The sequence below is a fragment of the Eschrichtius robustus genome, chromosome 3 (assembly GCF_028021215.1).
Source record: "Eschrichtius robustus isolate mEscRob2 chromosome 3, mEscRob2.pri, whole genome shotgun sequence".
Lineage (NCBI taxonomy): Eukaryota > Metazoa > Chordata > Mammalia > Artiodactyla > Eschrichtiidae > Eschrichtius > Eschrichtius robustus.
This window is the reverse complement of record NC_090826.1, coordinates 105,424,486-105,451,174: the sequence shown is the minus strand read 5'-3', so window position 1 is coordinate 105,451,174 and position 26,689 is coordinate 105,424,486. Positions and strand designations below refer to the sequence as shown.

At 40.7% G+C, this 26,689-nt stretch overlaps 1 protein-coding gene across 1 annotated transcript in view; it reads left to right on the top strand.

The window, feature by feature from the left end:
* The window catches only part of TBX15 (T-box transcription factor 15), a 104,430-nt gene that overhangs the window by 34,216 nt on the left and 43,525 nt on the right, over nt 1-26,689 (top strand). Inside the window, exon 2 of the mRNA XM_068540592.1 lies at nt 22,599-22,812. Coding sequence (XP_068396693.1) covers nt 22,599-22,812 — 214 coding nt within the window. The remainder of the gene's footprint in view (nt 1-22,598; nt 22,813-26,689) is intronic.

Here is a 26,689-nt window from a genome sequence, read left to right as displayed (position 1 = left end):
TCCTTCTATATTTATTAGTTGACCTTTTACTCTAAGGAAGAGCTTTTCTTTTATATTAGTTAGTTGGTTAATTAATTAATTAACTTTATTTAAATGAACTTCTGGGCTCTTTAGTTCCTATTTTATTTAATGGTTATAATCTGTTATTATTATTCATTTTGATACTCCAATCACTCCTGCCCTGGCCAGAGGAAGTCCCTTCCAATTAGCTCCTGTGTGCTTTGACATGTTCGCAGTATTCTTTGAGCACTTTCTTACTTTCTGCTGAAACAAGATGTTCTGGGCTTGACTTGTACGTTTTCTGCCCAAGCCCTAGAATAATATGATTGAATTTTAGTTCATTAACTATTTTCCTTTTTGAAGAGGTTACTCTAATTGAGGAGGGAGTTTTGATTCCATGTGGAAAGTCAACTTGATGTTATTTGTTGTGTTCACTGTGCTATGTAGCATATTCTTTATGTGACGTCATCAGTATTTCCTGTGAAAAGGTGTCATCAGTTAGTCTTCTTTGAATCTGCTTTGGTTCAACATTTCAAGCCTGGGTGTGATTCACACAGGTGCACTGATGTATAATTTTTGTTTAGGTAATTGATTTATTTGAGAACTGCAATAAACCCCTCAGTTAACTAATATGCTTTTGTCTAGGGGTGGTTGGTTCTTTGCTAGTCCTTATAGATGCTGTAGTGCATAAAACTTGGTTCCTCCTCCCAAGAAGTTTATGTTCTTAAAGGGAAGACAAGAAGAGCATATACTAAGCCATGGTCAGTACTGCATTAAGGTATATAAATCATCACTGTGTTATACGGGTACCAACAGTAAGTCTGTACCAATTCTGAGGAGGAGGTTATGGATGAGGATGGAGAAGACAGACAAGATTCTACAACTCATAGCCATCAGGACAGGAGGTCTTTACAGACCTAGGATGGACTCTGCACATTTACCTTGCTTGGAAAGATGAGCTCTTTTATAGGTGACCTTTTGCACAGGGGTTATAAATCTCAATAGGACATACATAGGGAAGAGTGGGCTGCTGTCACTAAGCCTTGGGTCTCACTAAATTTCCATACACAAGCATTCCTTGGAGCCTAGAACAGGATCATGGAGTTGAAGCAGGAGAGCATGACCTATGTGATTCTCTGCCTTTTTTTCACTCCATGATTGTCCTAGAGCAGGAAGCTCTTCCTTTCTGTGAACTTGTTCTGTGAGCTGTGTTTCCAGACCCTCACAGAAAGAATATTACCTAGCAGAAAAGCATGACAGGGTTTTTTTTTTCTGACCCAACAATTTTATATTTCTATACTGTCTACACTCTGGTTGTAAATGCTTTGGGGGCAGGGCCCTGCATTATACTTTTTGGCATCCCCCATTGCCTGTGCCCCCATTGCATGAATTATTCATTGATTGATTGGTTTTCTGAAAAACCCTGACTGCTTTGGGATATGTGTGATAGGAGACAGAATGATGAAATTTGTTGACTCTTGTAAATATAAAGCCTTTGCTGTGTTAGCTTAACATTGTGGCCCTGGAGTGGCTCTAAATTTTCCCTTGCAGAAGCAAAATTACTATAGCAGTTCCAGACCTCACTTTTCCTAAGGAAAAAATATATGTATATATATACGTATATATATATATATATATATATACACACACACACATACACATATATCTATATATAGATATATGTGTATATATATATATTTTTATATACATACATATATATATTTTAACATATTCTTCCTTATTTAAAATGCAGATGGCCTTTTAAAAGAAGGAGGCTCCTATATACTGAAAAGTTTCTTTTAAATAAAAATAAAACCATGGCCTAGATGATCTCCAGTGTTGAGCTATAGGCAAACTTAGAGCAAGAGAGGCCTTCCTGGCAACCCTAAAATGAACACTGTGTAGGTGACTTCTACATTGCCTGTGAAGATGGCTTCTGGAAAGATGGCTTACATTCTTCATACTCCCTTCTTGGGCCTTACTCTTGAGCCTGATGAAGCCTGAAGCTTGGTATCCTGTAATTCCTCCAACCTAGGAGGTACTTAGGATTCTTCCTTCTTACTGGTATGGGTAGGTCTGGCGGAACCTGAAGGCTGTGCTGAGTAAGAACCTATTAAATCATGCAGTGCTCCCAGCTAGGATGCCTGCGTATATCAATTGTGGAAACCAGCAGTTGGATTAAGGAAATCCCCCAACTTGAAATGAATATCGGCTTGAGTTATTAAGCCCAGAAATATTTCCTGTCTTTGAGATTTGGTGATAGGCTATGCTTGCCTTAAGTTAAAGGGTCAGATTTTCCTGTAAGCACTTGAGCTCTCTTGCTATTTCGGGTAGTCACCTCTCCACACACATATGCTTCATCAGGAGTCGGAGCAGAGTGAATTTTGTTGGTTGTGTCCTGTGCTGCGTTAGGATCTCTTCCTTGGTCAAGTGAACGCTCTTGATGAGTTTGCCCCCTTCTGTGATCATGTTGTAGGGCTTTTGATTACACGTTATTGTATGTAATCCATCCCCATGTTAACAGACATTCTTCCAAGTGAGGACAAGACCTGGCCTGTGGTAGATGACGGCTCTCCCTTGGGATCTCCTGGGGACAGGCTGGTGCTTTTAGAACTGCCGTGTGCCTTGATCTTAATTTATCTGTTGTATTCAATATCATTGGAAGCCAGGGAAAGGCCAAATACCTGACCTCCGTTCCAGGGCTGTGTTATTGCACCCACTCCAAGCTTCCTTTGATCCTTGCTTTGGCAAGCCAAGTAGGGGAACTCCTTAGCTTTCCTTGGTCCCCCAAAATTCATCTGACTTTGAGAATTTGTGACATTTAGTCTTCAAATTACAGATTGACTTGATTGCTGGTTGGAGAAAAAAAAGCTGTGACAGTCTACTGGAAAGTAGCTGATCAGACTGATGCTTTTCCAAGCGTCCGTGTGAAGATTAGTATTCCTCCCAGCCATCACCTGGCTGTCATGGGACAATTCTTGAGGAATAGGACATTGGGCTTTATTTGGTCTTCCCGGTTATGAGAACCTAGAAAGGTAGGCAAGGGCCACTATAGACAGCTTACAATATTCATGTTAAGTCCACTCCCACTCCAAATAAAGACAACTGCTTGGCCCAGTTAATTTTAGAGTGTTTATTTAGAATAAATTCAGATCTGCTGAAATAATGTCTACCTTTGTATGGGGCAAGAAAATATTCACCAAAATTCATTAAAATTTTTCATTTAGGAAAGAGGAGAATTGTTGACTTTCTTGAGTGTGAAGGTCAGTAAACTTAAAAAGGAAGGGAGGAAGGGAGGGAGGGAGAGAGCAAGGGAGGGAGGAAAAGAAAACTGAAACAACCCTGTGTGTAAAACATTAGTGCTGGGTTAGGAGGACATTGGTTTCAGATAATTCCCATATGTGTAACATCATACATATTATAAGCACACGGCATTTCTCGTGTGTCATCCATTCCCATCTGAAATCTTCTGGTGTGAACTGTGAAATAATGAAACTGAATTTTAAAATGTGTTTTATAATTAGAATCAGTGGCTTTAATTCATTTTTTAAAATAAAATCCACTTTTAAAGAGTATAATCTCAGCTGTCCACAGGCCAGAACCCAGTCCTTTGTAATATGGAAAAAATGTCAGTATTGGGTCTAAATTTTTTTTTAAATGAAATGCCCCCCTTTTCTCCAGCCTTCTTTTGTGGCTGCTTTCTCTATTTCATACTGCTCAGAGGCCTGAGCTGAGGGCAGATCTAAGTATGAGATGTACCGTTGCTTCAAGTGCTAACAGCCTTTTCCTGGTGGTTTCCTGCTCTTGGTTTTCTGAGACAGCAGAATTTCAAGTAGAAGAAGTACTCAATTTCTGTCTTTTGTGGGCTCTAGTGCAGGTTCTTAGCCAAGGAAAAAGTCCTTGTCAGCTTTCTGGGAGCCAAAGTGTAGCTGTGATTCTATTTGCTGAGCTTCTTAGGGCTAGTCCACTTGCGAAATTCAGCCATACTTCATGTGGGTGCCCAGTCTGGGCATTTGTGGGTGTTTAAGGCTATGTTAGGGCAGGCTTACCAGGAGACAGAGGGATTAAACACCTGGAACTGATGGTTGGCTCCAGGGTTGTAAAAGGTCTTATAAAAAGAGTGGGCCTAAGACTGTTGCCTCTCAGAGCCCTGGATGAGAGGGGAACTCGCACATAAAATAATTAAGAATTGAGTCTTGGTTTCAATCTGTGAAGGCATGGTTAGTTTTTGTTTTTGTTGGTCTGTTTTTTGTTTTTGTTTTGGTTTTGGTTTGAAGGCATGGTTGGTTTTAAGCATGGAATATCACTTAAAAAAATTGCACTCCTTGTTTAGACTTGTATCATTTTCCACCCCAGGCCTACGTTCCTGCCAGCTGAATGCATTGCTGGAGAGTCACATTCAGATTTCTAACACTGGTGGGGACAGGGCCTTCTCACACTTGCAGCAGCAGGGGCGGCACAGGGAAGAGAGAGGACCTTGTAGAGGCTGTAAGTCTGGAGAAGCAGCAAGGCCCATGTTGGGACAGGGGGCACTGACATCGGGCTGGTGACCTTTGGAGTGTGTGGTACAGATTGGCAGGGGTGGGAGCAGGAAGCAATTTTGGCTGAGGTCAGTGGTGACCTTCAGTTTTCAGCACACAGGATCAGGGACAATGGGGTGTTGCAACAAAGGCCATGAGGCTGAGCAGAAAATGGCACCTGCGGTTGCAGCAGGTGAACTGTGATGACTGCCAAGGAGAAGCTCAAGAGCCATTTGGAGACCCTGCCAGCCAGAAGGGGAGGACCAGGGCCTGGGATTCCACAGATCTGCTGCCCCAGACTCAGGGCCAATGACTGTTGTTACAGTTACCCCAAAACTCCTCCAGTGGCCCTTCTCCAGCTGGGAGAAGTAGGAGGACACAGGCTACTCCTATTCCTTAGCAGAGAGACGTCCTGCTTCTTATTCTGGGGAATTTCACGTTAGCAGTTGCCTGTGTGTGGAACTCCACAGAACTCAATGTGGGATTCTGCTAAGAACTTAGGATACCAAGCCAACTGGGGCCAGTATCTCCTACTGTTGGGAGAAGAACTTTTCCCTCATTATTTTGTTATCCTCTGACAGCTGCAATTTGGACATTGTTAGTCTCTGGTTAAGGAGAACCTTTGCTGTCAAGGAAATTTATTCCAATGTTTTGTGACATTACTGACGAAATTTACTTCTAGTCATTTGTTTTCTGGAGTAATCTGCCCTTACTGCATATAGCTGGATGGCATCTGAATTAATGATTCTATCTGCTCTTAAACTTAAATTTTAAATTTAAATTTTAAATTGTTGCATATCAAAATTTGTTGCATATCAAAATTGCTCGTGTGTGCTGCTTCCTGGGGTCATAAACAGCAGCACCTATTCAGAGTGCCACATGACATGCTCAGACTTCCTGTCTTCACTGCCTCATTTGGCAAAGAACCAAGGTCACATGCTGAGGTTGAGATTGACCCACCTGCTCCTCCAATGAGAAACATGAAGCACGTTGTGCTTTCATACCAGCAAGCTTTGAGAAACTGAAGCTGTCTTTTCTTATTTTTCTTGGTAATGCTGTTTGAGCTCTGTTTGGTGTTCTGATGAAAGCTTACCTTTGGTAGAATGGTGAGGGGTAGTCTCACAGTTATCAAGGTATAAATATTGGATATTCATTTACAAAAACAAAACAGTAACAGCAAAGCCACATCAGAGGTCACGCAGCTCAGGCTTCTCCGGAAGGCCTCAGCTCTGCCTTCTATTTGGAGTGTGCTCTGAGGGAAGGTGCTTATATATTTACTTCTGCTGCTATTGACAGATACTTCAGTGGTCCTCATTTAAACTATGTTTATGGCCAAAAATGAGACCACATCATGAGGGCTTCTGCCCCAAGGATGCGTGAAGAGAGAGGTCCTCTTTATGCCACTGGGTCTTGGCTCTGCATTAGCCAGCTTCATCCTGGGTCTTTCATCCTCAGCCCCTCATGTCCCCTCCCTGTGGAGAAAAGTCAGACATGGCCCTGCCCCAATGAAGCTTCAGACCTCAGCAGAGCAATCTCTTCTCCACAAGCCACGTATGCACAGCCCCCAGGGCTGTGTGACTGTTGCCCTAGAGGGATACTTTCTGTTTCTGTTCCATAGGAGCCATCCTTTACAAATTTTTTGAAATCATGACACTTCTTTCTTCACCCTCCCTATTCACTCCTCCCAGCTGTGCCTTGTGGCCAGAATGTACTAAATCAAAGGTAAAGTATTTATTGTGTACTCATGCTAAGGGATGGTTTTTCAAGCAAGATATTAGGATGTTATCTCCTGTCTTTAAATTTTAAATGCAAATGTATTTCAAGGACCACAGAATGAACTATTTGAAATTAGGACTATTTTAGAGAAATCTGGGTCGGATGATTGCGGGAACTATAGGACGTAGAAAAGAAGTTTAAGACCATTCTTACCTTGAGAGTGTTTGGAGATTTTGTGAAACTCATTGAGAGCTCTGGAAACAGCTTGAATTGTGGATCACAATTTCAAAGCATCCGTGTTCTTTCCATCTGCTCCCAGTTCTCTGGTTCTGATGATCTGGACCACCTTGAGTCCCTGTGCTGACTGAGAGGCAGAACAGCTAGCAGCTGCTTCTGTTACCCTCAGACTCGAAGGCCTCAGCTAAGGGCCTCACTGTCAGATCCCTGCCAAGGCCTTTGGCTTTCTTGAATGACTTGATCACACGCTGATGTTTCAAGGCTGGGTGCTCCCCAGCTGGAGCCCTGAATATGCTTGCATGGCATCCCTAGAGAAGGAAACTAACTTGAAAGAAACTCCCACAAAGTAAATCACCAGGACCGGATGGTTTGCATCCAAGAGTTAGGGACGGAAATGAAGTGTGAAATAGCACAGATACTGATGAAGACATTAGTTCTCCATTAAAACCAAAACTGTGTCAGAGCAGAGGACGTTTACTAACATGATGACCTTGCTGGTAAAGGAGAAAGATTAGTGGCCTATCTGCTGCCTCTGGAAAACCTGGTCCACTTGGAGAGAATGACACAAAATACGAACAATGATACAATAGCCTTTATTCCCTTAAAGCAGATAAGAGGGACAGCATTGCAGTTCATGCATGGCAGCATTTCAGTAGAAACCTTGGAAAGAATATGATAGTGAATATGTAACATGTGGGCTGCTATGCCCTACTCCTGTGCCCATGGCAGACACAACTAATCGATCTCTTCTTCTAAGCTTGGATTGGGCCTCATACTCCTCAATTTTGTGATCTCCCATCAAATGACCAGAGTTGACATAGGTTAGTTAAAACTCATTTGTCCTCTTTGTCTAAGGGGATGTATTTTATCATGGACCATCTTGGCTCATCATTAAATTGTAAATAATGACAAGAAGGAAGTCTTTCACAGGTAGTTTAGTAAAGGAGCTGACACGAAACATGTCATCTTCTTTCTTCTAAAGACTAAGTTAGCAGAACATCTAACGCCAGAGATAAACAGTTTTGTGAGAACTGAATCCAGATGTGTAATCCTAACCCAAACCACAGTAGGATCTTTCTGGAGGGGAGGGAAGTCAGTTCCTCTGAACAAGGTGCTTTTAAGAAATGAGAATCAAGGCAGCATCCCTCATTAAGTATTTCCTTGCAGAGTTTAAAGAAGGTTGTAGACATTGTTGAGTCCTGCCACAACAGTGACTCTGTGGGGCAAAGAAGTGAGGCAGGCTTTGAGGGAAGAGCTACTCTGAGACTTGGAGAGAAAAGAGACAGGAATGATGGACCCTGGAGAAGCTGAGTAACTTTATGGAAAACCTGAGGTTTCATTGGGACTGGCCTTCATTTCACACGAAGGGAGAAGAAGGCCAGCTTTGATGCAGGTCTGGGAATTCCGTGGGCCTATGGACAAGACATTTTGCCATTTGATTGAGCAAAACCTCCTGTCACTGGTAATGATTAAAGCAGTATGGCTATAATAACTATCCTACAGCTTCGTGATCTCCATATAAAGGGGTATGTGATAGAGCTGATCTCCTGGAATGGAGTATAAATGATCATTTAAAGCAGGAATCTGCTTGCCTCACTAGAGGGTGGGCTATTTTGCTTGATCGGTGAAAAGATGCAACATACTTTGATTAACAGCGAATCAGACTATAGTAAGATGTACTTAGCATCTAACTGTACTGTGATTTCTCGTTGATAATTCGGGATCTTGTCATATTGCAGGGTCATCACTTGGGAGATGAGCAGGTGCTATGGTTCAGAGGGCATGGCAGCAAGGATATGATGGGGTCCATGGGTCAGCAGACCTGGGTGCTCGTTCCCACTCTACCACTAGGCACCCTTTGACTTTGGTCACATCCAGTGGAATCATAGGTCATGGAATGAGATGCTGGGAGGTCATTTTGTCTACATCTTTGCCTCACAGGAGCTAGGGATTATCATCTACATTTTAAAGACAAGGCAGTAGTTGCTCAGTAAGAGTACATTAAGGGTGCAACATGGGGGGAGGTGTAGATGAATGAGAGGAGGGAATCCAGGTCTTCTCATGTCACTGCTCTGCTTCTGAGTCTCAGTTTCCTATCTTTAATGGGCTCTATAAGATAAGTGAGGAGTTAGCATGTGTTTAACGCACAGGGAGAAATCTCTGTGAATGAGATGATTGATTAAATGTAGTGCTGATCACTTCCATTTCTAAGTCACTTTGTAGTTTACAAAGTGCTTTCATCTGCATTATTTTATCCTGCTGAGGACTCACGGAGTTGGGTAAGCCGTAGGATTCCTTAACCACTTTCCACAGATGCTTCAACTGAGACTCAGCAGGGTTAAATGGCGTCCTCAAGGCCACATCAAGATCAGAACCAGGACTCAAGCTCCTGCCTTCTGATTCTGAATCCAGAGTTTCTTTCACCATAGAACAATAGATAAGGGAAGTTTACTCTATTTATCATTCACTTTAATGACAGCAGAGTCTTCAGCGTCACAACATGGTAAAAATAGACTGTGAGGGCAAGGAGTTTCTCGGTAGCAAACAAACTGAGCTCATCAAAATGTTCTCGCGGGCAGGCTTGGTTGCCGTGGCCTTTAGGAAAGCCTCGGCAGTCCTGCTGAGGACAGCGTCACCTACTCACCTCGTCCAGCTTTCCCTGAGGAGCTGCCTCTTGGCTCCAGGGCCAGACGCAGGTGCTGCCCTAAAGGACACGGCAGGGGTGGGGGATGTGGAGTGGGAGGAGGGTTTCTTCTGAGGTTTGGAGACCATGGATTGAGAGCACATCCCTGGTGTGGGGACTGAACCGTGTGTCCCGCAGCAGCAAGCTTGCTTGGTTTTGGCACACAGAAGGAGAAACAGCCTGGGGACCCCAGGATTCCTGCGCCACTGAGGTTTTTCTGAGGGGCAGGGGGAAGGACACTGAGAGAGTATGAAAGAATAAAAGTAGCCAGGCTAAAGGAAAGGCCCCATTTTCGTTCACTTAAAGATAACTTCTAATCCCCCTACTTCCCAAAATGATGTGATATGAATTACAGTAAAAAAATTATACATGCATGTATTTGTGGCTAAAATAAAGACAGATAGGAAATAAGGGCCCATACAGAGAAAGTTGGGGTGGTCCCATATGACCATTTAACAGTCCCAGAAAATGCAACCACTTTGTCTTCATAAGGCAGACAAAGAATATATTTCTATTAGGATGCACCACTAGTATTCTGTGTCGTATTCTTTTGAATATTTCTCCCATTGGAAATATCCAGCTAAGGGGAAATGCTTTACATTACAGCAGAAGAGAGCTTGGAAAATAAACAATTTTCCCACTTGAAGGAATCCTATTAAACCAGTGGTCCTTGTCCTTTTAAAGTCATAGATTCCTTTGAGAATTCCATGAATACCATACATCCTCTTCCCAGAAAAATGAAAGCTCCTACAAATTTAGCTTATAATTTTAGGTCACCTATAAACCCCCAAAACCCATCCATTGACTTCAGGTTAATAATCTCTTCATTTAAAAAATTAGAAATGTATCCCTAATTTCAGAAATGCTGTCATAATGTTTTTTAACACCTTTTATTCTTCTTACTGGTGCTACTTTGTAGAATAAGAAACAATGCTGAGAGGTTTTGTGGGAGTTTTACACACTTAAAAAGAATCTCAGACTTCTATTTTTGTTTTAACATTTTCATACATATATATATATATTTGTAACTGGAGCCATGTAGCAAGTATGGGGAAAAATTGTGCCTTGTTTCAACAATTTTGCTAATTTTTAGGTTGAAAGATGACAGGTGACTAGAACTTACCTTATGTTGAATTAAAATCAATATTTCTCTTAAAAAGTAAAAAAATTAAAAATTAGAAATTAACATTTTATGAAATAATTTTTCCTTTACAAACAGATTCACTGCATGCAATTGAGATGATTGTAATGAAAATGTAGGTCTATGGCCAGTGTCACACAAAATATTCTGATTTCTATGAAATTCCCTAGCCTATGACATTTGTATTTTACATGTGTAATCATTGCACATTCACTTATAATTTTATCTGTCTTTTATTGGTTTCTTTTAAAGATGCTATATAGCGTGCATTCCATTGTAATTTATATCTGATAATGTGTAATATTTGGTATAATAAGGAAAATCTGCCTTCACTGTAAATCAATTTTGATTACATGTAGAATATGGTATATAAAGTAATACTTTAATATCTACAACAGCCCACACACCATCAATAAGATCTCATCCTCCAAACTTGTGAATTCTTGGAAAAAATTACTTCCACATGTTCCTAAAACTACTTAAGATTTTTGACTGGTTGGTGGTCTATTGATTCTAAATATCTGACCTGTCAAAACGCCATCTTTAAACTTTAGTGATGCATAGATGCTTGGAATTAGCCAGGGCTGAATTTATTACAGAACAAAGGGAGGTGATGATTAACACACCCATTTGAGCAGTAGGGGGGAAAAATAATCCTTGAATGGATTAGATGCCCTGATCCTAAAACCACATTCTCTGAATGTTGGGTCCTTGCCCAGAAATGAAGAGAGGCCACAAACACTGATGCCTTTTAAATGACAGGGTATCTCCATGGGACTCTGGTCAGGGACACTGGGGCAGAGAGTTGAGGGTCAATTAGGAAAAAGCCTTTCTCTCTCCTGTGGTCTAGCAGAGTTGAGGACCCACACCCACTCTGTGTGTAGCAACCCTCAAAGCCCACCCGATTACTGTTATTTAATAATCAGTCTTCCTGCCTGGCAGAGATTATGTTAAACTGTAAATAAATTAAATTTTATTTTGTTAACCACTAACCAGGGATCACTTATACATTTTTTTGGACTCCAGTAGGCTACTTTCAAGACCGGCATAGAGCCTGTCAAGAAGATGATGTGAATTATTATGCACTGTCCCTAGAAGCCGAGTCATAGGCTAGCTCTTTCTATTCACTGGCAGTATCTGCTAGATTCTGAGCACTCCCGGGACGTAATTCCAGGGAAATTTATCTTTGTAAGAGTAGTCTGTGAACAGAGCCCTAAACCCATTTTCTGACTGGTTTTCTCTTTTTCCTCTGCCATGTCTTACAAGCTTTATAAAAAGTATGTCTTTTTAAAAAAATAACATTGTATAATAATATTGATGGAGATCGACTCTCTAAGAGATTCCTCCAACAGATGGGTCCCCTCCCGAGGAGGAAACAGACCGTTAGGAAAGTCCTTCTGACCCCCATTCCCTGGGAGGAGGAGCCCTTGAATCACAGGCCCAGGTGCTCAGGAAATCTCCTGTCACTCTGAGATGGGCCAGGACATGGTGCCATGTCCAAAACTTCTAAATACAGTTCAGGCTGGGTCATCATGACAGATGCCGAACTGGCACCGCTATGAGGGCTGAAGTGGGAACTCTGACAGTGCTTAAATGCTGCGGCCCCTGGGCTTGAAGCCTTCATGGGCTGGGATTGGGAGAGGCAGTGCAGAGCCTCATGGGGAACAGGGTGGGAGCAACTTTGGCAAGGAAATCCTGCTGCCTCTGCGACACCACCACTCCTTCAGAAGGCAACCAACACCCAATAACATACCAGCTATTTTAGAAGCTGTCAGTTTCTGAACTGCTGGCACACTTGGAGGACACTCTTTCTTCAAAGATCATTGGGACCGTTCAAGGTAGGTAGGCCTGGGGAGAAACAGAGGCATGCTATGGCCAAGGAATGAATGGAATTAAGTGACCTGGTCAAGTTGGTTCGAGGAGTCAGGAATGGAGGTAGGAATATTGACTCCAGGATTCCCAAATCAGCTTTTACATAGAGGACAGTGTTAGGCTATGTTTTACCCTGCTCCACCCTCTTGGCTATCACCAAAAATCCCACCAGGTTAGGCTCCTTTGACAACTCACTCTCCTCTGGGGAGGGCTTTGGAGGAAAAAAAGAAGGCAGGAGAGACACCTGGCAGGTGGACTTTTCCTGGGGGAGTCTGGGAACTTGGGATGTGAGGGTAAGATTCTGAGGTTGGCAAGCATCTTAAGCAGGGGATGGTGAATTGTAAGTACGCAGACACTGCTATGAATACAATTAATCCAGAGTGTTTGTTTCACTCTTAATGCTTGCCCCGTGCCCCAAAAGTAGATTCATTTCTGTTGTGAAAGCATTTTATTTTAGGGTTTCTGAAGGTGGAGTGGGTGGTGGATGATTCAAGCTTTGGGGTAAGAAAGACCTGGGTCCTTTTCTTCTGTCTGATGCTTCTGGGTGAGTGGCACTGGGCATGTTACCTTGACTAAGTCTCAGTAATCTCACCTGTCAAATAGGTTATAATGCACAACTCTCAGGTCTCACCTTGGGGCTCTTGGAAGACTCCCTTAAGCACTAGATCTTTTCTGTCTCCTCAATGTATATTTTCCTTAGCCTGAGCCAGAGGGTGAGATCTTTTGACAAGGTTGTCAATTTGGAGTCAGGGGACCCTGCAGCCCCCCAGCTCTTTTCTGTCTTTCCCACTTCTTGTGGAGCAGTGCCCTTGGGCTGCTTCTTCAGCCGAGGTTGATCTCTCTGCTTCTCTGCTGAAGGCTAGAATTTGCTCTTGGGGCCCCATTTCCTAACTGAAGATCCAGCCTACATCTTTTCTCAGTGGTCTGCCCTGTTTTCTCTTCTTTCAGATTCTAGTCATTTTCCTTCTCAACTAGTATGGCAGCCATCACGAACCTGGAGTAGACCTACACAAAAACAGGCTTTCTTAGCTGGTATTTTTACTATTCCTTTGCTTTCCCTCCTTCTGCCTCTCCACAATTTCTCCTTCTAACATATTCAATTCTGATAACTTTTGCTTTACAATGGTGTGTTAGCTTCTGGTTTATAACAAAGTGGTTGGGGAGATTTTTTTTTTTTTTTTAATTATTTTTGGCTGTGTTGGGTCTTCGTTTCTGTGCAAGGGCTTTCTCTAGTTGCGGTGAGCGGGGGCCACTCTTCATCGCAGTGCGCGGGCCTCTCACTATCGCGGCCTCTCTTGTTGTGGAGCACAGGCTCCAGACACGCAGGCTCAGTAGTTGTGGCTCACGGGCCCAGTTGCCCCGCGGCATGTGGGATCTTCCCAGACCAGGGCTCGAACCCATGTCCCCTGCATTGGCAGGCAGATTCTCAACCACTGCGCCACCAAGGAAGCCCGGTTGGGGAGATTTTAAACTTAGTGTAGCTGGTGGTGTCCTGAGCATAATTTGAAGGGTATTGCATGTTCCTGTCTATATACTCGAATGTCTATCCTACTTACATGTTTGACATTGCCACCTCCAAGGGCACTGTCTCCTGAAGTCATAGTTAAATTACACTTGTTGCTTGGAAACTGGCTGCTTAGTTCTTCCCCTTTAGCATATTAGCATGGGTTTATTTATTTATTGGTGCTCAGTGAGAATATCCTAACAAGGTATAAGGCAAGTTCTTCCAGGGCCTTTGGGGGAAGGCCTCCTTTTCACATCATGGAAATTAAAAGACCACTGTGGCAGACATCTGATGGTGTTAATGGTAGTAGCTGCTGTGGTGATGGGGGTGCGGGTGGGAGGTTGGGAGTAGCTGTGGTTGCAAAGAGCAAATAAGCACTGGCTTAGGAATGAACTAATGTGTCAATTCACTCAGAAAAAATGCCAAGAGCCTTGTGAAGGGGCTTGTGTTGACAGCTACTGGCCTAAAATTGACTGGTAAATCTTGAAGACCACCCAGTCCATCAGGATGAACTTTTGGAGGACCTCTGGGGCAAGAGGTATTTAGATTAGAATATTGCCACGTGGCTTCTGACCAATTTTTGATTATTCCATTTATGCATTTTCTGTGCTTTCATCAAGAATGTTTTCTGAACCGAAAGTTGGTCTCAAAACTTTTAATTTTATGGGGAGGATGAAATAAAATATTTGAAATTAGGATTGTTCTAGAAAATCCAGGACCCATAGTTGTCCTTATTTTTTTCTTGGTCTTCCCGACTACCTTGATCATTGGCATATAATCTTATCTGTTAATTTGATACTTTACTGTTTATAAAGTGCTTTCATATATATAATTATCAGTTGATTTCTCCTCAAGTACAGATACATATTTAATACTGTCAAACACTTCTGTGCCCTGAACTCTGACTTAAGCCTATGTAAACCAAATTACGCACAAGTAGGAACTACTTCAGCTGCCTTTTCTTGTCTCTCAATGCTGTCATTACACACTTCTCAAAGTCCAGACATCTTCCAACTACCTTCTAATATTATTTTGCTTATGTTCTAGGCTAAACCAAAAGAGTGATTTGACACTGACAGTGATCTTCAGTGATCTCTCTGTCACATTTGTATCTTTTACATGGGGGTGCTGGGAACAGGAAGTGAAATACAACAAAAGAGGGCCTTTTACATTTGTTCTTACTTGTTAAATAATGTTAAGTTAGTGAAGAGACCTAAAATATTCCTGAACGTAACTGCCCTGCTACTGCGAAAGGTAAATTCCCATCTGACCTGGCTTTGAATTTTCTGTTTTCCCCAAAGAACTGATAATGTTCTAGTTTCCATAGAGCTATCTTCTGACCGAGCAGCCTGAACGTTAGCTCTGCATTTCCAAGTTCAGAGTGGGAAGCACAGAACTGTGCAGGTCTAGTTCTAAAAACTGGGCAACAGTTGATGGTGGAAAGAGCATCACCTCTAGTGTCAGACTAAGTCAAATCCCACTGTGACACCTCCTAGTAATATAATGTGAGAAAAGCTTTTTCATCTGCCGGACCTCAGCTTTCTCACTTATAAAGTGGCAGCAATAATGCCTACTTCATAGAGTTTTCTGTGAAAATTGCATGAGGCTTAAATATAAATGTATATAAACTATTTAGTGTAGTGCCTGTTATTTCTCTTCTTTTGTTTACTTCCACCTGCAAAGCATGCTGGAGCACTAGAGGCTGAACCTTTAATGACAATGAGCCTTCGTTTGATCAACAAGAAATAGATGTAAAAATGACTGCCGCCACTTCTTTGCAAAGCCTCTTTAAAAGGCTTAGATCTCAGGGATGACGTTGGGTCCTTGCCTGTGGTCTGCACGTCAGTGAGAGAGGTGCTGGTTGTCAGGTGGAGAGTGCTTTAGGCAGCTGAAGGATATGTGCTCTCAGTCTCCCTAATTGGATTATTGGCATGGGAATTGCAGGCTTCAGGTTACCGTCCCCCTTTTTCCCAAATAGAACTTGGAGGGCATGGAGGGCTCAGAGACTTCATTCCATTACTAAAGTCATCTAACAGGCTCATTTGAGTGTTTGCTATCATCATAATTTTAGTTTAATCCAACCTGGGTTATAGTTCATTCCCTTGAAGCTCTGGACTGGGTATCAAATTTGGGCTCAGTCTGTACTCAGGTCAGTGCCAAATGCTCTCCTTCTGCCGTATTTAGAATTACTCTATGAAAAGTTTCATCACCAGATTTTGCTAAGCTACCTGATAAAATCTGATGTCCCAGAACCAATTTCCACTGCAGAGGTCCTCTGGGAATAGGAATTTACTTGAGCCTGGTACAGAGAGTGCTACCTGGGTTATAGCTTCTGATGTCTCCTATGGTGTGAATGGGAGCCCTGAGATGACTGTGGGTGGGTCTTGGTTGTAGAGGCTTTGGGAGTTAAGAAGTAGGCCAAGGAGTGGTTGCCCTGCCAGTATCAGATAGGGGGTACCACTCAATGTAGTCATGTCCCAGTTATTGGCAGAAACAAAAACAAGAACGATTGTTTGATTATCATCTGGTTTGGGTCTTTCATTTTTTAATTGTTTCAAGCTATTTTCTCCCTTGGGTAAAATATGACAGCTGAGGTCCAGTCTCATGGAAGTGGCTTGTGCGTCTAATCTCAGAAAATTCAACGTCTCTTATCTGACTCTGCAGTAGTCTTCTACCACCCATCTTCCACATTGAAACCAGGCTATCATGTATCATTCATTCAGGAGATGTGGCAAAGCATGAAACTCAGTTTATGGAATTCATAGTCTAGAAGGGAAGACCGAACCATCATCACCTACATTTAAAAGAAAACTTTGGTATAAAGAAAATAAAGTCTAAACTCCATATTATGACACACACATTTCTCCTAAAATATAAACTCCATGTGGCCAGGGATTTTTGTTTTTTCCCTGATGATGTCTCAAGAATCTAGAAAAGTGATTGGCACATACTCAATGTTAAATAAGTTGTTGTTTAATTGCATTGAACCTGATTTTCCAACTTATCTCTTATCTCACCTCCCCTCTTCCCTTATGTATTTTTAAGCTCTGGCCATATCTGTGTGCTTGTAATTTTCTAAAAATGACAAGTTCTTACTTATGCTATTCCCACTACCTGAGATTCTGTCCCCATACTTTCTTTGCTTGCTCATATTGAACTCATATAAAGCGCATATAGATTTCAAGCCCACTCTCAAATGTCACCTCGTGACGTCTTCTTGATCCTCTTGCCCATTGGCTTGTTTGCTCTTCAAAGCTCCTGGTAGCGCTTTGCTCCTCTACATCTGCCAGAGCACCTATCACAGTCCATCTTCTTTAACAGTTTCTGTATCCTTCCTACCCGATTGTGAGCTCCTTCAGAGCAAGAACCTGTTTTGCCTGTCTTCGTACATGAATACACACCCTGGTCTATACAAAGCAGAAATGTTTGGTGGAATAAAAATGGAATTAAATATAATTTCATATGCCTGCAATCCTTAGGAGGTAGAACCGATGCAATTTGGATTTGGCTGTCCATAATATTTGAAATGGAGATAATAATAATAACTCTTAGAGTTGTTCTATTAAATGATGGTATGTATGTAAGGTCTTAGCAGAGTGCCAGTAAGTGCTCAATAGGTGTTGACTATTAACTCTTTGGTTGGGATAGTTGTTGTGAGCTTATATTCGTCTCACTGTCCAAAGTCACTAACATTGTTATCAGCAGAACCGTTAGATTCTGTCTTTATCATACAGATATAAATGTAATTTTTGAGAAGGAAGGTATCTTTTCCTTGACCTTGATAGGAAAATAAGGAAATAGTAAAGATAAGGAAACTGAGGCTTGGTGAAATGAGGTGACTTTCCAAGACCCCACTCTTGGTGAGTAGCAGAGCCCTAAAAGTAAATGTGCCTTGCTACCTGTAGTAAGAAATGATTCCTTAAAATTATTAGTTAAGTGGAGATGAAAATCACCTGGCAGACTATGAAATATGTTCTAATAATGTCTAATTTTTAAAAAAAAAATTATTTATTTTGGCTGCGCCGGGTCTTAGTTGCGGCAGGCAGGATCCTTTAGTGGCGGCATGTGGGATCTTTTAGTTGTGGCATGCGCACTCTTAGTTGAGGCATGCATGAGGGATCTAGTTCCCCGACCAGGGATCGAACCCAGACCCCCTGCATTGTGAGCGTGGAGTCCTACCCACTGGACCACTGGGGAAGTCCCCTAATTTTGAAATGAAGTCAAAGAACACATAACTCAGGCTTTTTCTATACATGTCAACCAAATCAGCTTATCGTGGTTGGGTTGCTGCTGTTAGACTTGGTGGTCTTTAAGCTGTACTACGAATCCATCCATTAAGCATTAAACTTAAAAGGGACTTTATAGCAGCCCTAATTAAATGTGCATGTGCTGTGCTATAAAGATCAAGGAAAATAGGGACCAGAATAGTTATGTGACTTGGCCAAGATCAAACATGTTAAGCTATTTCAGTTGTAAGGATGGCCAAAACAGTTGAAGGGTCTTATAGAATTGCTGACTGCTTTGGCCAGGGATGAATGTAGTATGATCTTGGGGAGACCTGATCGTTGATTCAGGAGGCAGAAGACCTACTTTGTAGACCATGTTGTTTTCAATTTTTCTTAGTCTCAATTTCCTCATCCATAAAATGGACATAAAAATATAGGCCATATCTAGTTCATCACATGGAAGGATATATTAGATTATGTGTAAAATATAAATTAAGAAACTATTTTATTATTGCTACTATTTTGTATGAGTTGAGAACTGGAGTTCTCTCTAAGCTAAACTCAACTTTCTCTGGGAACTTAACGTTAACAGTATCCATTTTCTCAATATGAAATAGATCAGAGATAGAAAATGAGTGACACAATGAACGGACGGTTAGATTCTCTTTTTTAGAGATTTTTTTTTTTTTTGGATGGTAATAGATATGTTAGTTTGACCCTATGAGTCAGTCACATGATATTCTCCAGTGACTTGTAACTGGCTTAGCGCAGGTTCCCAAAGTTTTCTTCTTTAACTTCCTTAGTTATGTATAACTTTATCATTTATGTTCTGACTTACTAAAACTTTCCTTGTTAAAATACTACTCACAAGAGACGTCTGATGGCCAAGAAATCTTTCCAGGTCATTCAAATGAGTTCCTAGTGGTTATTTTTTGAAGGCAGGAAGTCACAAGTTGCCAAGAATGAAAAAACCTTGAAAACACAGAGGTGTTTTCTGATCTTCAAAAGACTGATTATATTTCTGAATGGATGACCTGATTTGATTGAAATAACCCACCCGCTATGTATACATTTCTTACATTCATGACTTAGGTAACTTGATTATACATTCTGATTAATAGCTGAAATAATTGATCTGGTTAGCCTAAATGTTTTATATAACTATGATTTAGAAATATATTTTACAAAGGATTAAACTTTATTTTTACCTAGGCTGTTGATGTGGACTCTGAGATTACTATTTTAAGGGTATTGTAGAGTAGTTTATGTCACAGGTAGCCCTCATTACTCTAGGGGTTAAAAACAAACTATATAAAATATAATACTAATTTTGTTTCCAACCTATGGCAGTTAAGAAACAACCAAGAATGGAAAATTCCATGGTACATTCATGTGACTGAAAATGTGGGCTGGTGCCTGCATTCTGTATATAAAAGTCACTTGGACTCTATTTTGTGAGGGAGTGAGAGTTCAGGAGCACAGAGTATTTCCAGGGAAACAAATAACTGTCTCTGAAAATCCTCTTCATGGGAAAATACTGCCTATGCCTCCACATCTTGTCCATTTCTTTATTAGTAACCATGGGTTCCCCAGGAATGTTCCAGCCCTCTCAGATCCCTCTGTTTTCTGAATTCCTATGAGACATACAGGAAAATATGTAATAGTGTGGAAAACTGCATGGTAGTATTCATCTTGGTCTCTGATTATTTGCGAATGCTCCCAGTGTCCACTTGTACTGTAAATACCTTTAAGAGGAGCCCCATTGTGTACTTTGATATTTCCCAGAATCTAGCACAGTACTGGGCACATAGTAAGCACTCAGTAGACGCATAATTAATCAACACTAACTGGGAAATTTCCCAAGGTCTGGATTCTGTTTCAAATTATCTGCATGGTATCTCATATAGGGCCACATGCTGATAGGTGCTTATTGATGGGTTTGATTGAAACTATAAACAGAATACTAACTCAATTCTTTAACTCCTATGATAATGTGAATTTGAGCTCCCAGTCTTTTTTCTCATTTAACTTGTCTTTCCCAGACAGTTTTAAATTTGATGCTTCTACAGTTTTTTAAACTCCAACTTATCAATTTCTTCTTTCACAAATCATGGTTTTGGTGTTTTACCTAAAAAAAAAAAACATGAACAACTAACAATCTATATTACAAATGATTGGCCATTGAGTTACTTAGAACTAAAGTCCCAATTAAGCAATTTGTATAATGATCTTTGAAAAGGATTATCTCTTTTGACTTATTTACATGTATTTTGGACTTTTTCCTAAATAAAAGTTTTTAAGTAGAAGAAAAAAATTTTTGATGCTTCTAATTGAGGTCACCTGGGTTATCACTGAAAGTTGCATTAGGATGGAGTCTTACATTCTTTAAGCCATTAGAGGTGGAAGAGATTATAAGAGATTTCAGTTCAGTCCTTTTAATTGTACTATGAAGAAATAGGTCCATTGTGGCTAAGTGACTTGTCCAAGGTTATTCATCAATCCATTTAATGTTACATTTTGAGTACCTGTTTTATTCCAGATGACATATAGAGTTAAGAGCAGTCTCTTACTTCCTAAATCTCCAGCCACAGTTCCCATTCCAATCCTAACCTCAAGTTGGCTGCCTTAAAAATATTATCACTTAGTGCAGTGATATCTTTCCTTTCCTTTCCTCCTTCCTAAACACCCATTGGAGAAATTATACGTCCAAAATTTTTGCTGGGCCCTGCCTCTTTCCAACTGTTTCATAACCGTAGCACTTATGGTAAGGAGATTTCATAACACTTTGCTTCCAAAGGTAGGACAAGACTATATTTTAAAAATCTTGCTTCAAGAAGTTCTTGAAAAATTCACAATTTTAGTGATAAGTGAGGAGCTCTTGGCATATCGCAGAAACAAAATGGGATTTGGGAATCCATGTCTCAAGGGATCAGATTACCGTGTTTGGAGAGTGTGTGAGGATATCATGGCTCTGCTACTGAAAAGCAGATAGCATCAGGCTGGGATAGAGCCTGATTGTCACTCAACAGCTCTCACCTTAGAAAAGTAGCTCCACTTTTCTGTACTTGAAGGAGACAAATATTAGCTCCTGTTTAGTCCAAGATATAAAATGATATGCTTAGACATGTAGTATCTAGTCATATAGCTTTGTAATGTTTTTGATGAAGATGGTGACTGGACCAGTGATTGTGGATAAACTAAAGATTTTGGGCAGAGACTTCCCTGTTATTTAGGAGCTTGGTTCAGTTCAGCAGTGTGCTGAATATCTTCAGCAGTGATGCTGCCCGGGTTTGAGAGAGGAACACATTAGGGCTAGAAGAAAAGAAAATTAAAGGTGTCATGAGAGGGGTTGTTCACAGGCCCAGAAACCTGCTCCAGTTAGTGAGGATGGCAGCAAGATGATATGGCTTTCTGTCCCAGCCTCCTTCCATCCTGCTAGTGTCAAGGACTGGTACCCAAGAGGTCCTGACCTTTGACAGCAGTGAAAAGCCAGTTGTCAGAGTAAGACATCATTGTTTTCAACCTTTATGTATGTATGTATTTAATTATGGGGGAAGCAATCGGAATCCTAGATGTTAAGGGTGAGTTAGAGAAACAGGTTCTTAGGCTTGGCTTGCAGTATCGTTTGACATAAGGAAACTGTACTAGCTAATCCAAGTTTGGAAAATATTAGGAGATAAAGTTCTTGGCATAGGGCCTTAAAAGTAAAAAATCTGAAAAATTACAGAAAATTCTCTAGTAGATCTGACTCTAGGCTTCTCCATCGGTCTACATCCCCCCTCTCTCCACCCCCCCCACCCCACTGCCAGCCCCCTCTTCATGAGAACAGAAGACGAAAGAGGAAAGGACCATCTGGCCCAGCATGCCAGCTTTTTATTTGGTTGCTCTCAATCCTACCTTCCTGTTTGGATCAGCCCTCCCCTCTGCCCATACTTCAGAAACCAATCAAGGTGTCTCCTAAACTCATTTATTCCCTTTGTTTCAACCGCCTTCTTGGGTAACTTTTTCCATATGCTTACATCCTTGCCTCACAACAGACTTTTTTTTTTTCATCCAAAATGGCCTGATTAGACTTAGGAAAAGCCATTTACTCAAGTATACAGCAAAGTGTTTCTAAATATCCCAAATAACTTTTCATTACTTTTGATGACCAGGATATATAAATGGAGGAAAACTCACTGTGTTTAAAAATAACTGACTGAAGGAGAGTGATGCTGAGTGGTATGGAATTAAATAACACATTGTTGTTAGCATTGAATCTTTTCCCCCAAGTTAAATGGTCTAATCTAGACTTGCAGCTGTAGTCTGTGATTATTATTATTTTTAAAATTTGGCATTTGTCTATTTTGTTGCTCCAGTTTGGCTTCATTCCCTTCAACATGGTGACATTAGTACTCTTTATGTTGCCTATTGTGGACCAATTTTCTTCAGCTGTTGCTAAAACTTACTAAAATGCCAGATGTCATGTTGGAAACACGAAACCTGAAAGAAGGTCATAAATCACAAAAACAAACCATAAAAAAAAAAATAATAAAATACGCTGAGTGCTGTGCTCTGGAGCTTCCCAGCTTTAAGTCTCCTTTTGTTCACCCCTCTCCCCACCCCATCGTGCTCCCTACCCTGCCTCCATCTTTTAGGGCCAGGGGTGTGGAGGGAGCTCAGCAGTTTCTCACCTAAGTCTTGACTGTTTATTTTGCAGATTCCGAGCAGAGCACTGGTTCAGACTCTGAGGTGATCACTGAGCGGTCTTCCTGCTCCTTTGACACTCACACTGACCTGGGCCCTGGTGCTGCAGGCCCTGTGCCTGCTGCCATGTCTTCCATGGAGGAGATTCAGGTGGAGCTGCAGTGTGCTGACCTCTGGAAGAGGTTCCATGACATTGGAACCGAGATGATCATCACCAAAGCAGGCAGGTAAGGACAAGTTCCTTTGAATAGCCACATTCGAAGAAGAGGAAATCAAATGTAGGAGCTGTTACATTTTTCTTTTCACTTATTTGTGGTAGTAGCATTGGTGCAGCCAAAGCAACTCACACTCACTTTTCAGCATCTGGATGTCTTGATAAAGCGCTTTTCTTGTGTTTACTGTGATTTTGGTACTTTCCTCCAAGGACCACTCAAACCTAAATCACCTCTACCCTCACAAACATTTTCTGCCTGCAAATGTATTCCAGCTAATACTGGAGATCCATGGTGCATAACAGTCAAACAATAAATTTCCAAAGCAAGTGTTACTTCACCAACCAATGTTTTCAAGAGAAAAAGCTTGCATCTTCTAAGGCATTTAAATCAGCCAGGTATTTTTGTAAGAATTTTGTTTTTGGTAAAATTTGGGCTTGGTGCATTTTTGGAGCCCTGCTGATCGATCCATTGTGTTTTATAGTTGGCTTGAAATGTGATTACTTTAATGGGACCTGGTGGAAACTCTTGCAAAATGATTTATGTAGGATGATAAAAGTTTTAAAAACACAGCGAATCTTGAAATAAACACTGTTAATTAAGCTACTCTTTATTGGTATCTTTAAATTTTTCATGGTTAGGTATCTGTTTTGTGCTGGATATTCAACATGTATTTCATTATTTAAACTTCACGGGAATCCTATGAGGTAGGATGTGATAATCCCATATATGGATGAGGATGCAAAAGCTGGAAGAGGTTAATTAACTTGACTAAGGCCACACAGGTAGTAAAGGGCAGCTCCAGAATTCTGCACAAATCTGTTTGGCTCCAAAACAATTGTCTCAACTATTTGTAAGTCTGCACTGTTAAGAAATGGTTATAGATTTTGCCCCTTGGATTTAAAATGAAAATGATTTAAATCAAAATAAATTTGGACTGAGTTTATTAGTATATAGGAATAGTTCACTGAAATTAAAATAATTATAGTGCTTTCATATTTACAAAGTCAATCCACTGTCTCACATCACAGAGACCAAAAAGACTTACCTCATTGATCATAAGCTGTCTTCATACACATAGACATTTAAAGTAAAAGCATAGTTTGATTGGGTCTAGTTCACTTGAATGCATATAGAGAAACCTCTCAATACAATAATATATCACAAAAAGGTGAGCTTAAAATGAACCTGAAGTCTTATTCATTTTCATCCTCCTCTGTAAACCCTCTTCCTTCTTTAAGTTTTAGTAGAGAATAAAACCATTAAAAAGCTTCTTAGGAGGAGCAATTTTGAAGGAGAATTACTTTCAAAATTACTTTCCAGAATTACTTGTTTTTAAAATTGAAGTATAGTTGATTTACAATGTTGTGTTAATCTCTGCTGTACAGCAAAGTAATTCAGTTATACACACACACACCACACACACACACACACACATACACATTATTTTTTATATTCTTTTTCATTATGGTTTATCAGAGGATAGTGAGTATAGTTCCCTGTGCTATACAGTAGGACCTTGTTGTTTATCCAGAATTACTTTCAAAAACCATCTCTTTTTTGTTGCTTGGGTTTCAGTCTACATCTTGAGTCTACATTTTGAGATATGACTTGGAAGGAAACAGCAATTCAAGGAAAAAGTTTTTACTCTTTTTCTTAGTTTTTGGCAAGGGCATTGGTTTGATGAAAGGGGAAATATTACTTTTTTTGTCTGTAAGATTTTCCAGTTCTTATTTTGGGTCTTTACTTACTACTATTATGTCTGTGTATTTTAGTCACTTGTGTTCCTGATATCATTCCCTCGTTCCCTGCACTTCAGTGAATTCAGTTTACCTGAGCACCTCCTTGACAATTCTCCTGTGACCTCACTTCATGATTTTCTGCAATGTTTACTTTTCCATATCTCTGCCTTCACAAATTCACGTTGACACCTGAATATATCCAGAGATTCCCAGCACAGACATACAGTTTGTTCTTTAATCATATCCCTTTATTTAGGTTTAGAAACTACATTCATTGCTTCCATATTGGAGTGCCTCAGCTGTTGCTGTTGCTACCAGTAACTCTGCTCAAGTAATTCCAGAACCACTCAGAAACATGCAAAGAAGTTTTTATCTTCTGTGAATTTTTGTCATTCCCTCCCCATCCCCCAAGTTGATTCTTTCCTTTTCACTTCATTTTTCTTCCTATGTAGTGTCTTTTTCATTTTTAACTCCAATTTCCATTTTCTTAGTTACTGTTAGTTATGTATGACTCTCTGTTCTTTTCCCCTCTTAGAAGATCTTAGTCACCACCTACTTCTTCTCACATCCCAAACTATAATCCCGTTGATTCAGAACTACTGTAGTCTACAGAGCCCTCAATCTTTGAATGCACCAACAAAACCGGCATGATCAGCACCATGGACAGAGGTGTTTGTAGGGATAAACGGGTTTGGAAGTCAAAAGAATTGGCCTAAATTTAGGCATAAAATTAAAACCAAACACATCTCATTTTATGAATATGAAAGATTAATTTTTCTCTAGGATGTTATGACATTACTTGATATTCTGTGCTAAAATACTGACAAAAAGAAAAAGCAACTTTGGTCAGATTTTAAGAATTGTCATAGAATTTTAAAGCAAAAGGTCACCTTAAGGATTATTTAGTTCCTTTCCTCTGTTTTATAGATGATGAGGTTAAATGGCTTATCCAGAGCCACACAGCTCATTCATTTTAGAACCTGAGTTCTGAAAAGAGACAGGTAGCTTCTCCACTCAAGGTCATATAAGTGTTCCAGACAAAACAGGTATTGAATTTAAAGACATCTTAACCCCTTTTTTAAAAGTCATCAAGAAAATAAATTTATCTCTTTCAATGTAATGCAGCCTCTTTAGATGGCTGAGAGGAACCACATTTTCTTATCTCAGATAGCAAGGGAGAGGACTTTCCATCCCTGGCAAGATGCTCTCCAAATATTTATGTATACAGGGCAATCATAAATCATTGCTATTAAGTCGGGAATTAATGATCTATATATACATGTATAGACCGAGGTTCCCAAAGTTTTGGAAAGAGTTAATGTGAGTCAAAGTGCCTCACCTATAGTGAATGTTAGATTTAGTCATTATGAGCAACCCACCATCAAATTTCATTAGCCAACCATAAGACTAAAATATAAGGCTTTGGGGACTTCCCTGGTGGCACAGTGGTTAAAAATCCGCCTGCCAATGCAGGGGACACAGGTTCAATCCCTGGTCCGGGAAGATCCCACATGCAGCAGAGCAACTAAGCCCATGTGCCACAACTACTGAGCCTGCACTCTGGAGCCGGCGAGCCACAATTACTGAGCCCATATGCCACAACTACTGAAGCCTGTGTGCCCTAGAGCCCGTGCTCTGCAACTGCAGCAAGAGAAGACACCGCAATGAGAAGCTCGCGCACCGCAAATGAGGCGTAGCCCCCGCTCGCGCCAACTAGAGAAAGCCTGCGCCCAGCAACAAAGACCCAACACAGTCAAAAATAAATAAATACATTTAAAATAAAATAAAATATAAGGCTTTCTAATTAAGCTTGTGAGGGTAGAGAAAGAAAATCTAAAATGATATACCAATAGAAGCTTCTGAAAAGTTATAAAGTGGGAAAGAATTGGTAATAGATTATTCTTTGCAAATGTTTAAGAATTAGCCATCATCCCTGTTGAAGGTCTGTGGTCCCTCTGTGCTTTCCCCCCAAATATGATTTTGATGTCACCAACCTATTACCAGAGGATATTTGCTTTTTGAGTTGTTTTTGTTGAGTAGTAGAGTGTGTGACTAGCACAGAAAGCCTGTCATGTAAACAACCAATGCACACTTGCAAGATGGCTGTCTGGGGTCAGGGTATGGTCTATGGCCATGAAATGGAGCAAAGC